General features: G+C 37.3%; 1 protein-coding gene across 1 annotated transcript; it reads right to left on the bottom strand.

Annotated features, from left to right (window-relative positions):
• Positions 1 to 7,252: 7,252 nt before the first annotated feature.
• On the bottom strand, positions 7,253 to 10,670 carry LOC105771514 (receptor-like protein 33). The gene is made up of 2 exons (XM_012592967.2): positions 7,567 to 10,670; positions 7,253 to 7,464 (listed from the first exon to the last, which is right to left on the bottom strand). Exon 1 carries the CDS (start codon positions 10,668 to 10,670, stop codon positions 7,590 to 7,592), a length of 3,081 nt encoding a protein of 1,026 aa, XP_012448421.2. The 3' UTR covers positions 7,253 to 7,464; positions 7,567 to 7,589.
• Between the last annotated feature and the right edge of the window lie 3,315 nt (positions 10,671 to 13,985).

Here is a 13,985-nt window from a genome sequence, read left to right as displayed (position 1 = left end):
GTCACTAATATAAACTCGTAAATATTAACTAATAATATTTACGGACTCAATCGTCGGAGTACAGGGTTCCAAAGTTCTCATACTACTGAAAAACGGTTGTTACAGTTTGCCCAATCACTCTAAAGAGACAGTCTAAGTAGTACCCTTCAGATAAAACCAAAAGCCTTATCCACACCACCTGAGAATCGATTTCATTTTAGGCCCTCAAGAAGTTCGACAACCATGGTCGGACAGTCAAGTAATGGCCAAAAAATACCTACGGCCCCCCAACCAAAACCCTATTAAAATCGTCCTTATCTTGGAATCAAACTAGAAAAAAGTAATTCTCGAGTGAAAGAACTAGGTAAAGTAAGAAAACAACTAGCCAAACAGAAAGAAGCAGAGAGTGAAATGATAGAATAAACTTCTTGTTGTTTATTCAAATTTGCCTACCTCTTAATTCTTAATGTACAAGATATAAAGGCTTTACAATTGAGTAACAACCTCACTAACTCGACTAACTACTTCTATTCTCTAATATTCATCCATCTTCTCTGAGCAAGACCAGTAGAAAACTCAAAACGAGTAAAACTCGATGACGAAATGGGCTTAGTGAGAACATCGACGACGATCACACGCACCGGAACTTCTCCAACAACAACCGTGCCATCAAGAACCTTTTCACGAACAAAAATAAATCTAACTCAACATGCTTAAACTTTGAATGAAGAACGAGATTTGCAAAGAATCGCAACCGCCCAGAACTCATCACACCAAATTTGAGGAACACTATTAGACCGAGCATGTAATTCTTTAAGTAGCGACAAAAGCCACGTAACCTCACTAGTAACTGCAGCAAGACTTCGGTATTCTGCCTCAGCAGTAGACCGAGCAACAACCTGTTGTTTCTTCGTACACCATGACACAGGTGTATGTCCGAAATAAACACAGTATCCAGTAGTAGACCTCCAGTCATCAAAATGTAATCCCCAGTTTGCATCAGCATATCCAACTAAGTACAAACTAGTGGATGGACGAAACACAATTCCAAAATCAATCGTACCACCTAAATACCTCAAAATGCGCTTCAGGGCAGTCATATGAATGGAAGTAGGACAATGCATAAATTGACATATTCGATTAACAGCATAGACAACATCAGGCCGCGTAAGAGTGACATACTGTAATGCTCCTGCAAGACTCCTGTATTCAGTCGGATCCTGTAGCCGCTCACCACCATCGCGAGTCATAACAGAGGAACTAACCATCGGTGTATGAACACTCTTTGCATTCTCCATCGAACAACGTATAAAAATATCACGTATATACTTCTTCTGACAGAGATGAAGGCAACCTGATGAAGAACGATTAACCTCTATCCCAAGAAAATAATGAAGATCACCCATGTCCTTAAGCGAGAACTCACTATTCAGTAAATTAACAAACCACTCTATGACAGAAGGCATATCTCCAGTGATAATAATATCATCAACGTACACAAGCACATATAATGTTGACGCTGGTACAACTCGAACAAACAAGGAAGCATCAGACTTTGAAACTACAAACCCCACGGAGACTAGAAATCCTTTTAGCCTTTCAAACCAGGCACGAGGAGCCTGACGAAGACCATACAACGCTTTCTTCAAGCGACACACCAAAGGTCTGCCATCTGAGCCATATTGAACATAACCGGGAGGTTGATGCATAAAAACTTCAGTGTCAAGGTCACCATTTAGAAACGCATTATTCACATCCACTTGTCGAAGTGACCACCCCCTAGACACAGCAATAGACAAAATAACTCTGATAGTAGCCGGTTTGACCACTGGACTAAACGTTTCCTTAAAATCACAACCCGGAACTTGAGAGTAACCTTTTGCAACTAATTGAGCCTTATATCGAGCAATAGTGCCATCAGAATTCTTCTTGATTCGGAACAACCATTTGCACCCAATGACCTTACGATTATATGGAGCAGGAACGAGCTCCCATGTGGAATTACGCATAAGAGCATTATACTCATCTTGCGCAGCAGTGCGCCACTCAACAGTAGCCAGAGCTTCTTCAATTGTAGTCGGTTCAACAGCTTCAACACTTAAAACCTTACGCTTGTAAACCCCTGCTTTAGCGCGAGTAACCATTGGGTGAGTATTGCCCACAGCTGTCCTATTAACCTGACCATCAGATGCCGACGAAACACCTGCAGACAGTCCCATATTAGACGAAGAGAGAGCATTGGTATCACTGGAGAATCCCGAGCCATGCTCTGATGGAAGATTACTCAACTCAGTTCCATCATTAGCTGAATAATCATGAGCTGGAAGACTACCCAACCCAGTCCTAACATCAGTTGAAGGATCATGAGACTAGGGCTGCTCCACACTAACATCTAATACAGGATCAGTAGGCTGAGACGACACCCCTTGTACCGACGGTGTCATCATGCATGGCTCAAGAGTCGAGGATGAAGGTGGCCATACAAGAGGAACAACTGTCGAACTAGTCTGACCGGTTGTTGATACAGACTTGTCTGAACTAGTCTCGGTAAACAAAAACCTCTGCTCATCAAAGACCACATGCCTTGAAATTTTAACCTTACCATCTGGTAAAAGACATTGATACCCCTTGTGACGAGGACTGTAGCCCAAAAAAGTTGACGGCTGAGACCGAAATTCTAACTTACGACCCACAAACGGACGTCAGTAAGGATAACAACAGCAACCAAACACTCGAAGATGATCATAGGTCGGATCACTTCCATACAGTTCTTTAAACGGAGAACTGTCCTGAAGTACAACCGTGGGAAGTCGATTTATGAGATGAACCGCACAACAAAACGCATACCCCCAGTATTCCATAGGCAAATTTGCATGAGCCAACAACGTAATCCCCATTTCAATAATGTGACGATGTTTTCACTCGGCTACTCCATTTTGTTCTGAAGTATACGGACAGGTCAGTCGATGAATGATCCCCTGAGATTCTAAGACAGACGTAAACCCACGATATTCACCTCCCCAATCGCTCTGAAACTGCTTAATAGACTTGCCAAACTGTGTCTTAATCAACTGTTGAAACTGAGTAAAACATTCAAGTGCTTGAGCTTTTTGACGTAAAAGATAAACCCAAGTAAACCTGGTACACATATCAATAAACGAAACATAATATCTCTTATCACCACATGCAACAGGTGCAGGACCCCAAAGATCAGACACCACCAATTCAAAAGGACGATAGCTAGTAGTCGAAGGGGAGAAAGGCAACTTATGTGACCTGCCTTTTTGACACGCAGTACATATACCATCCAGACCAATTTTATTTGAAACAACATTACATTTATTTAGAATATTTTTGACCACAGAAGTCGACGGGTGGCCTAAACGATTATGCCATAAAGCAAATACAGAAGTAGTTGAAACTGTATGTGGAACTTGAGAATGAGCAACAAACGGAGTAGTCGTAGGCAACATAGAAACCGCTGGGACAGAAAACTGATATAGACCATCATGAATGCGGCCCGTCAGCAATATCTCCCGAGTCACCGTATCCTTAATAACACAATAGGTAGGGTGAAACTCAAAAAACACATCATTATCACGAGCAAACTGTGAGACAGATAAGAGATTTTTCCGTATACGTGGCATACATAAAACATTTGATAACCGTAACGATTTATCTTGAGTAGGTAAAATAGCCGTACCAATTGATGAAATTGCCGCAGGAGTACCATCACCCATTAAAAGAGATGACTTACCTGAGTATGGCGTGACATTACGTAAAGCTGACACATCACGACAGACATGATGACTTGCTCCCGAGTCAGGATACCAAGACGTGGTGCCACCGCACACTGGAATGTATGAATCATCATTACCAGTACTGGATGCAAGCTGAGCCGTATTAACATGAGAATCTGATACTGAAGGATCAGAATAATCAGACGCATGTAAATCCCCTAGCCGTGGAAGCCCAATACATGGATTAGATCCGGTATAGACCCTAGCACGCGGTTTGGTAAATTTTAGAACCGGACCGCCAACACCTAGTCCATCACCAATCGGTTCAGGCGAGCCGGGATCATCTTGATCAAGTTGAACAAAATTAGAGGATGGTACAAAATTCGGCCCAGCATTAAACTGAACATTCGGTCCATGAGAAGAGTGTTGAACATTCGGTCCATCATTAAACTGGACATTTTGTCCATGGGATTTATTTCCACTAGAACCGCGCCACTGTCCATTTCCAGTAGTGAACCCATGTAAAGTGTCTCCACTATACCCTTGCCCAGCATCATGACCGAATTTAGACAAACTGGGCTTGTAGGCATCATTTTGTGCATTGGACACATGTGGCCCACGTGGTAATGACCTATTTTGCATGCCAGCACACACATTTTGACTAACATATCTATTTTGACCAGCATGACTCCCTTGACCATAAAAAATTCTTTGACTCTTCTGATGAGGAGCAACCATCTGTTCATCACCATTTTGCACAAAAGTTCCAGAATCACAACCTTCAACACAAGACATTTCATTTGAGTCTCGGTGATACCGATAATAGCATTTTTGAGCCACATGACCAAACTGACTACAGATCTGGCATTGAACACGAGATCTGATGAACCGGCCACGACCACGAATAGACGCACGACCTCCACGACCGGCCCCTTCCACCGATGGCTCATTTTCAACAAGATTCGCGTTCAAACTGACCTCCTGCAACACTCGATCTTGACGACTCTCACAATCGACTAGCGCATCCACCAGACGTTGCAACGACAGAACTACAGGCGACAAACGAGCAGAGGAGATAACCGCCTCAAACTCCGACGGCAAACCCGCAAGCACCACTTCGATCTTTTCTTCATCGGAGATACGAGAGCCAGAAGCATCTAGCATAGCACATAAATCTTTAATCCGAGCAACATACGCCTTAATCGAAAGATTACCTTTCTTCAACGAGTGAAGTTCATGCCGAATCCTCGACTGCTTGGCGCCCGTATCAGCGGTAAAAAGATTACCGGCCATGCTTCATATGTCGCACGCCGTGCAAGCATCATCAAAGGAGGATTGATGAGAGGAAGTTACAGTAGAAAGAAGCCAGGACATTAGCAGTTGATCTTGCTGCGTAAAGACTTGAGCCGCCGGATTTGGAGCACGAGATCCATCGGGTAGAGCGATGAATCGCGACGGCGGAGCAACAGTGCCATCTAAAAAACCTGCGAGTCCATAGCCATTAACAATCAGCTTTACCTGTTTACGCCATTGAAGGTAAGTACCTTCATCGAGTTTGACCACTTCATGTCGAGGAAGAACTGTTGTGACTCGATCGGCAGCAAATACACCGGAGCTAGGTTCACCGGACGCTGAATCAGCGGAAGCCATGAGAAGCAATGACCAGAATCACTTGGCGAATGATACCATGAAAGAACTAGGTAAAGTAAGAAAACAACTATCCAAACAAAAAGAAGCAGAGAGTGAAATGATAGAATAAACTTCTTGTTGTTTATTCAAATTTGCCTACCTCTTAATTCTTAATGTACAGTATATAAAGGCTTTCTAAATTGAGTAACAACCTCACTAACTGACTAACTACTTCTATTCTCTAATATCGAGGTCTATCATTTGAATCGAGTACTTGGGATTCCACAACAAAGAAGCCCTACTCAATAAAGCATTAAATGCTATTCTACTTCCCAACAATTTCACGATGATTGTTCTCGTCATCCTACGTTCAATGTACTCATGGACACGATTTGAGAATGTTATCGATGGAACACCATCCACCATCTTTGTGATCACATCGCTGTCCATGAGTGCAAAATCCTCCTCCATGGACACATTCTGCGCAGGAACCAGTGAAGCCTCCAGCAATGTTGATTTGTACGACACCCTAGGTATGCTCGAACTCTATATATTCTGTCTGTTTTCATCCACCTTCAGGTCATTCGTATCTAGCGGTAAATCCAATCTTATACAGACCTTCTTAGTTTCCCGACCGACATTGCTCTTTGAACCCGAAGAATTCGCACCCATTGCAAATTCCACCATAAACATCGTTTCACTTAGCATTTTATAATTTATTTTACTTTTATTTTAATTTTGAAAACATAAACTTTCGATAATATTGTTAATTTATTTATGTTAAATTTAATGTGTTATGAATTAAATTTTGATTTTTAAATTAAACTTTTAATATTAAAATGTCACATATTCAAATGTGATAGAAGCTCGTTAATTGTACCAATTAGATTTTAATTTTAAATTAGAAAAGTAATTAAAGAGACTAAATTTTAAAAATAGAAAGAGAATAGGTAGGGACCTAGGGTTAATTAAACTAAATTTTTCGTATTAGAAATTTGGCATAATAATAAATTTAGCTTTCAACATTTACATAATTTTGTCAACTTGGCTCTTATTTTTTTAGCTCAATTTGTCCACATGCACTTCATGCTTGACATAACACTACTTATCTTATAAGTCACATCAACATATAATTTAAAAATATAAAAATAAATAAATTCAAAAAAATTATAAAAAGTTCATAAAATTTCAAAAATATTAACATGAAGTATCGTGAATTGTCATGTAAGGTGTTATGTTTAAAATGTAACATTTTAGTCAACATTTCCATTAAAAATCAATCCGATTTTTTTTTTCAAAATATTGGTGATTAAATTTGATTCCTCTTAAAATATCGATGATCAAATTTAGCTTAAAAGATAATAATATAAGTGTGGAAAGTTGCATGTGATGGGATATGGATGAAATTAGTGATAATTATTTCCAGGATGGTAGGCTTTGAAGACTAGATGAGTCAAAGTCTATGAAAGTTGGGATTTGATTACGAGGAATTTAAGGCTTCGAATGTGGGTTTAGATGTTTTGAAATTAGTGATGATTATGAGTAAAACTAGAAACGTTATACATGAGTGTAGAGATTTTATGGATATTTAAAATTATGAAAGATGAATAGAAGTCCTACGGTTTAATTTTACTATTAATCTTAGTTGTATTTGATATTTGTCAAGTAAATTTACCATTAAACTCTTAAGTGATTAAATTTTACTGTTTTAATTTTGAATTTTACTTAATTTTGCCATCAAATTTGATTTTTTAAATTTAATATTACCACAGTATAATTTAATAAGAAAAATTCTTTCAAATATTTTATTTTAATAGTTAACAATAATTTAACTTATAAATATTAAAATTAATAAATTAAGTTAAAATTTCTATTTAATAAATATTAAAATTTTGGTATTGGAATTCATACAACAAGAGTTTGGTAGTTAGCTTAATAGTTTAAGTTTATGCAGTACTTAAACATAATTACATAATACCCACAAATATAAATTTAGGAATTATGATGAACACAAAGACATTCATATCATTTGCTAAATTAATAACACTCCCACTTATTTATTCTAATCACTCTCAAGGAATCTTCCCATCCAATTTAGCTCCGAGTTCCAATGCCACTATCACAAATTACAATAACAGAAAAAAAAAACATGTTTTAAATTAAATATTAGATTAAGAAAGACGAAGCTCATGAAATACTTATTAGAAAAGAAACTCACCTAAGCAAGATGTTGGATACAAGCTAGTTGCTTCTTACTCTGTTTCTTTGTACCCACCTCTTGAAGTTGTATTGCCAGTCTCTCTCCACCTTTCTAACAAACCACCATGGTCTTCCGGTTGTAAATATAATGTAACCCATGCTCAGTCCTAGCACCACTCCACTTACATACCCCATCATTACAACTTGCCAAAAGAAGGGTATTTCAGAACCTTTATGTTCCACCACCAATGGTGAAGGCAGTTCGTCCCCCCCATGGTTGACACATTGCTTGGATAATGGTAATCCACACAATCCCAAGTTACCGCTGTAGGAATCATTAGAAAAGGTATTGAATTGATTCCCATGAGGAATTGGTCCAACAAGATTATTTTCCGAAAGATTCAACACTTCAAGAAATGTCAAATTTGTCATTTCAGATGGAATCCTACCGCCAAGCTTATTTGATGAAAGATCTAACGATTCAAGTGCTACCAAATTTCCAAACGATGCTGGGATAGGACCGATGAAGTTGTTTTGAGAGAAGTTGAGCATTTGTAGGTAAACAAGTTGCCCGACTTCCTCAGGAATTTTTCCACAGAATTGGTTTTTTGACAAGTCCATAGATACAAAAATGGCCACGGCCTCCGTCAATTCGAGCTCCAATCTTTTCGTTGTTACATTCACAGGAATTTCATAAATACCACTGCCATATATCATCATATTTCTGAAAGTTGTGGAGTAGAACCACTCTTGTTTACCTTTCATTGCTCTCAAATTTTGAAAGAGTTTTATGGGCAATGTACTTGTGAACTCATTTACAGAGAGATCAATTATTCGCAACGCAGAGAAACTAGATGAAGCTAAGGAATGAGGCAATGATCCATGAAATCTATTAAATCTCAGGATTAGAATTTGCAATTTTGGAAGTGATGCTAACCAATAGGGAAACCTATCTGTTAACTTGTTTTTCCCTAAATTTAAAACTTCCAATGAAATAGAATTAGCCAAAGATGGTGGTACTAATCCTTCCAACTGATTGTCATTGAGTAAAAGATGGCTCAACTCACTATTATTCACAAAAGAATCAGGGATCTTGCCATAGAAGTTGTTCATCTGCAAATTCAAGAACTCGAGAGACCGTAAATTTCCAAAACAATCAGAAATAGTTCCACTCAAGCTGTTTTCGGACAAGTCCAAAACATCAAGTGAACTTAAATTGCAAATAGAAGAAGGGATGTTTCCTGTCAATTTATTCTTTGAAATGATAATCACTGACAACTCCTTTGAACTTGGAATTTGAGGATCCAAGCAAGTTGAGAGAATTGGTCCTTGAAGCAAGTTGGACCGAAGGTTGAGATATCCCAAATTGTTCCCCGGAAATTGCTCCAAAGCAGTCAAAAAGTTATGAGAAAGGTCCAACGATATCAATCCTTCCCACCCTTCAGCTTCCCATTTGGAAATTCCACCAGAAATCAGGTTATTAGAAAGGTTTAAAAATGTCAACTTCGATGTTCGAAAGAAATTCGGGAACTGCCTTACGCTACAACCAGAGAATATCACAGTTGTAAGCTGGGGGAAAGAAGAGTTCACATCATTGCCGCTTGTGCTTAATGATAATAAACTATTACTTGAAACATCAAGAAATTCAAGACTCGTGAGTTTCGAAAGCATATCTGACTTGATGACACCACTCAAGTTGTTTGATGACAAATCAAGTGAAGTAAGGTTCACAAGATCAAAAATGGAATCTGGTATTGGACCACTCAAGTTGTTCGATGACAAATCAAGTGAAGTAAGGTTCACAAGATCAAAAATGGAACACGGTATTGAACCACCAATGTTATTATAACTCAAATAAACCTCTTGGATGGGACTAGGCTTCTGAATTCGATCGATCGGACCCACTAGTTTGTTATAACTGAGGTCCAACTGTAGAAGAGATGGCAGAGTAAACTGCCAAGATGGTACTCCACCACTTATAGAGTTATATGATAACCAAAGTTCCTCTAGAAATTGAAGCTCACCAACATGATTTGGAAAGGGACCTTCCAAGTGATTATATGACAAATCCAATTGGGTAATTTTTGTGAGGTTGAAGATAGTTATTGGAAGTGGACCACTCAAATTGCATGAAGAAAAGCTCAAAGAAGTTAATTTTCTAAGGTTTCCAAAAACATCTGGAATCTGTCCTTCAAGCGAATTTCCTTCTAAACCAACGGAAATGATTTGAGTGAGATTTCCAAATGATGCTGGAATTGACCCCCTAAAACCACATTCGGAAAGGTCCAACAACTCAAGGCCACTACTCCAGTTTGTGTTAGGGAGATAACCTGCGAGATTCTCATTCCCACTTAAATCTAAAACTTTGAGGTTTGGAAGCTGAAAAGCTTGAGTTGCAAATTCCCCATGCAATTGACACCAACTGAGACTCAAATGTTCTAGTGATGAAGACAAGTTCAGGAAAGAAGTAAGAGCAACATCAGACATATCTACAGTGTCAAGCACAAGGTTTCTTAATTTGGTCAAGTTTCTTGCAAGCATGTCGAAACCTTGGCCATCAAATCTCAAATATGATTCAGTATCATCAAAGAACCCATTATAAGAGAGATTAAGATGGGTTAAACTCACCAACTGGCTAAATAACTTTGATGAGATGATGCCATCGAAACCATTATCAGCAAGGTTGAGTCGTTGGAGTCCATGAAAGTGAAACAAGCTGCTAGTGTTCTCAAGAAGAGAGCCTCTGAGGTTGTTGGAGCTCAAGTCAAGCCATTGGAGGTTGTGAAGTTGAAAGAGGCTGTTGCTTGCAAAGAGAGAACCAACAAGGCAACTGTGACTAAGATCCATGCCGATTACATCACCAGTCACGTTGTTGCATTTCACTCCCTCCCATGAACAACAATCAATGCTTTTGTTCCATGACTCTATGTCTATCCTGGGATAAGGATCGTCTCGATAACCACCATCATGATAAAAATCACAATCAACAGAAATGGTGGTTTTAAAATGGAGCAAAGCATCTCTCTGGTGTGGGAGACATAAATGAGAGGATGAAGGAGGAACAGAAGAAGACATACTCCATGAAAGTTGCAACACCACCAAAACCAGGCAAAGGCTTCCCATATTTTTTTTTTCTCCAAAAAAGAAACAAGTACAAAGTTAAGGAACAAAGGTATGTCTCGTCTATTGTAACAACAACCAAGTAAGTCATAATTCCAAGTCTATCTCATTTTTAGACGTTTGTTTCAATTCAATAAAGTAGACAATTCAGCCCCACAAAATTAGCCACAAAATTAGCCATTGACTAATCCTTAATATCATTTATGAACTTAGTTAGTACTTCAATTACAATTAATATTAATCATAACTACTTTACTATGGATTTAACTTACTAACAATCTATTGGCTTAATAGCAAAGTATGGGTTGAAGGATAATTTGCCTGAAAGCTTTATGAGAAACAATAGTTCATTTCTTTGGAAAGCGTTGTCGAAGATATGGCCTTTGTTTAGAGACAATCTAATATGGTCGGTGGGGGATGGGAAATCTATTCGTTGCTGGCTAGATCATTGGATACCACTGCTTGGACCTTTAATAGATCGAATACATTCGCATTGGAATTTGGAAACGAATTGCTGACTTGAAGATATGGTAACTTTGGAAGCGAACTGGAATATTGATTTCTTTCGTATATGGGTCCTTGAAATAATTACTAGACGTATTGTGAGTATTCCTCCTCCACATCCTGTTGATGGATTGAATAGGATTTCATGGGCGCCTAATTTTAAAGGGAATTTCTCGGTGAAAAGTGCCTATTGGTCATTGAAGGAAGATCATTGGAATCCCAAGGATCCGATGTGGAAATCTCCATGGAATTTCAAAGGTCCTTAAAGAGCTCGACTTTTTCTATGGCTCACTTTCAAGCAACGCCTTCTCCCTAACATGGAGCCTGTAAGGCGAGGCATTGGTTAGGAAGCATCTTGCCTGGTTTGTGGTCATGTTGAAGAAAGCACTCTGAATGTTCTTAGAGACTGTTTGGAGACAGGTAATTCCTTCAAGATTTGATAGCAGGTTCTTCACTTCCAACATTTCGGATTGGTTAATTTCAAATTTACAGTCTCATAAATTGTTGGATTCCTTAGAAGTTAGTCGGGCAAGCTTAATTGGTCTTATAGCATGGAGAATATGGAAGAACATAAATCTTTTTCTATTCCAAGGTTTAATGTGGGAAGCAGATGAGATTATCAAAGTCTCTACCACGTGGGCGAAACAATTTTGAAGTACGAAGCTTTGAATACAAGATTCACGAATTCTCTTTCGGTAAATTGGATTCATTTGCACACGGATGGAGCTGTTAATTTGAGTACAGGATATGCTTTTACAGGGGGAGTGATAATAAATCATCAAGGGAATTGGATTATGGGATTTAATCACTCTCTGGGTGTAACAGCCCGGTCTAAACCTTAGTCGAACAGTGGTTTCGGGACCACAAATTCGAATTAGAAAAATATTTTAATATTATTTTCTGTGTCTATTATGCGTGAATTTGCTTGTGTGAAATTTTCATGTTTTAATTTTATCGTTTAAGTGTCCGATTAAATGAAAGGATTTAATCGCATAAAATAAAAATTTAGTGGTTAGTTTTAAAAGGGCTGAATAGTGGTTGTTCTTTTATTAAGGAGGCTTTATGTTGCAATTTAACCATTATTGAAATGATGGACGGTAGTGGGCATGTTAAATAAATAAATTTTAATGGTTTCATTAAGGGTAAAATGGGAAAAAGTTAATTAATATGAAATAAAATAAAATAAAAACATAAAATGGTCATTATGTTTGTCTTGATGGCCGAATGCATGAAAGAAAATAAGCTATTTTCTTAGTTTGAGGGTTCGGCAACTTTCGGGTATGTTCTTTGTTTGGTTTTTGATGATATTTATGTTTTTGAGATCGTTGCTTCGTGTTCTTCAAAACCCATGCTTTAATTTTTGGAATTTATGATGATTTTGTGAAATACCATTGATGATAGTTTGTGATTTTTGTTGGTTGATAGTAGAAAATAAAATATATGTGATAGATTATAATGTTTGTTTTGAATTTTGATGAATTTGATTATTTTAAGTCAAATTGTAAGAAATATTAAATTGAGGGACTAAAATGTGAAATAAATGACATGAAAGGATCTATATGGGGCTAGGGAATATTCGGCCAAACTACATTGTGATTAATTTGAAATATTTTGTGTTTTGTGCAATTTGGACTGAATTGTAAAAATGTTAAATATTTAGGGCAAATTGGTAAATCAGCCATTTATGTGTTTTTGAATGAAATTAAATGAAATTATATTTGAATGAGTTAAATTTGAATGTGTTTAGATCAAGAATTAAAGAAATCAGACTTGGATCGGGGGAAAAATAAAGTCGTCGATTAATCGATTCGTTCCGGTTTATCGCTATCCGAGGTAAGTTTATAATCAAATAGTTGTCATAATTCCTAAATAAATATTAATTATCTATGCTGAAATGAAAGTATGCAAAAATATGTATTTATAGTTGAATGTATTATTGTCTGAAAGTAGAAATAGATGTGAATGTGATTTATTAATAATTAGCACTAAGTGTGCGAGTATGAGATAACTATAGTTATATAAACGGCACTAAGTGCGCGGAACTAAAATGATGAGGTTGAATAAAAGGGCACTAAGTGTGCGAAATTAAAATGGAGATATTGAATAACGGGCACTAAGTTATGCGATACCGGAGCAATTTGGTTAGATGAGTAAGAGCACAAATTGTGCAACTTTATTATGGTCTAGAACAATTATTTAGTACATGATAGATCAAGTAGGAAATGGTTGAATAATGCATGATAACAAGGTAGGTTGGTTTCTTCGATTGTGAATAAAAAAAAATGGTATATGAGGTAAATGAAAGTATACTAGTACATGAAGGCCTATATTCGGCCAAATGGTAAATTTAGGTGATATTATAATTGTGAATTATATGCATTTATATATATATGAATATGATTGCATTTTTCGGTTTTGTTATTGAATTATTAACATTATTGAATTGTCTATTTGATTATGACTTACTAAGCTATGATAGCTTATGGTGTGTGTGTTTTCTTCAGTTTATAGATTTTGAAAGCTAGTTACGGGCTCGGGAATCGTCAGCAAAGTCAATCACACTATCATCCGTTCATCGGTATTTATAAAAGTTAAATGTAAACTCTATGGCATGTATAGGCTATACTATCTTTTGAATATATATATATATATTGAATAAAGTGTGTATATATATAATAAGCCATACGAAAATGGCTTGTTTATTTTGTTATGAATGGTTTCATGTTTTGATTAAATATTATGGTTGATGATATGGCTAAGTTTCGTAAATGGTTGAGATGCTAATTTAATGTTTTTATATTTGGTAATTGAGAT

This window comes from Gossypium raimondii, chromosome 6 (assembly GCF_025698545.1).
Source record: "Gossypium raimondii isolate GPD5lz chromosome 6, ASM2569854v1, whole genome shotgun sequence".
Classification (NCBI taxonomy): Eukaryota; Viridiplantae; Streptophyta; class Magnoliopsida; order Malvales; family Malvaceae; genus Gossypium; species Gossypium raimondii.
This window is presented reverse-complemented; position numbering and strand designations above follow the sequence as displayed.

What these genes read in the sequence shown, in the direction of transcription:
- LOC105771514 (XM_012592967.2), bottom strand. Translation starts at nt 10,670, where the DNA reads ATGGGAAGCCTTTGCCTGGTTTTGGTGGTGTTGCAACTTTCATGGAGT.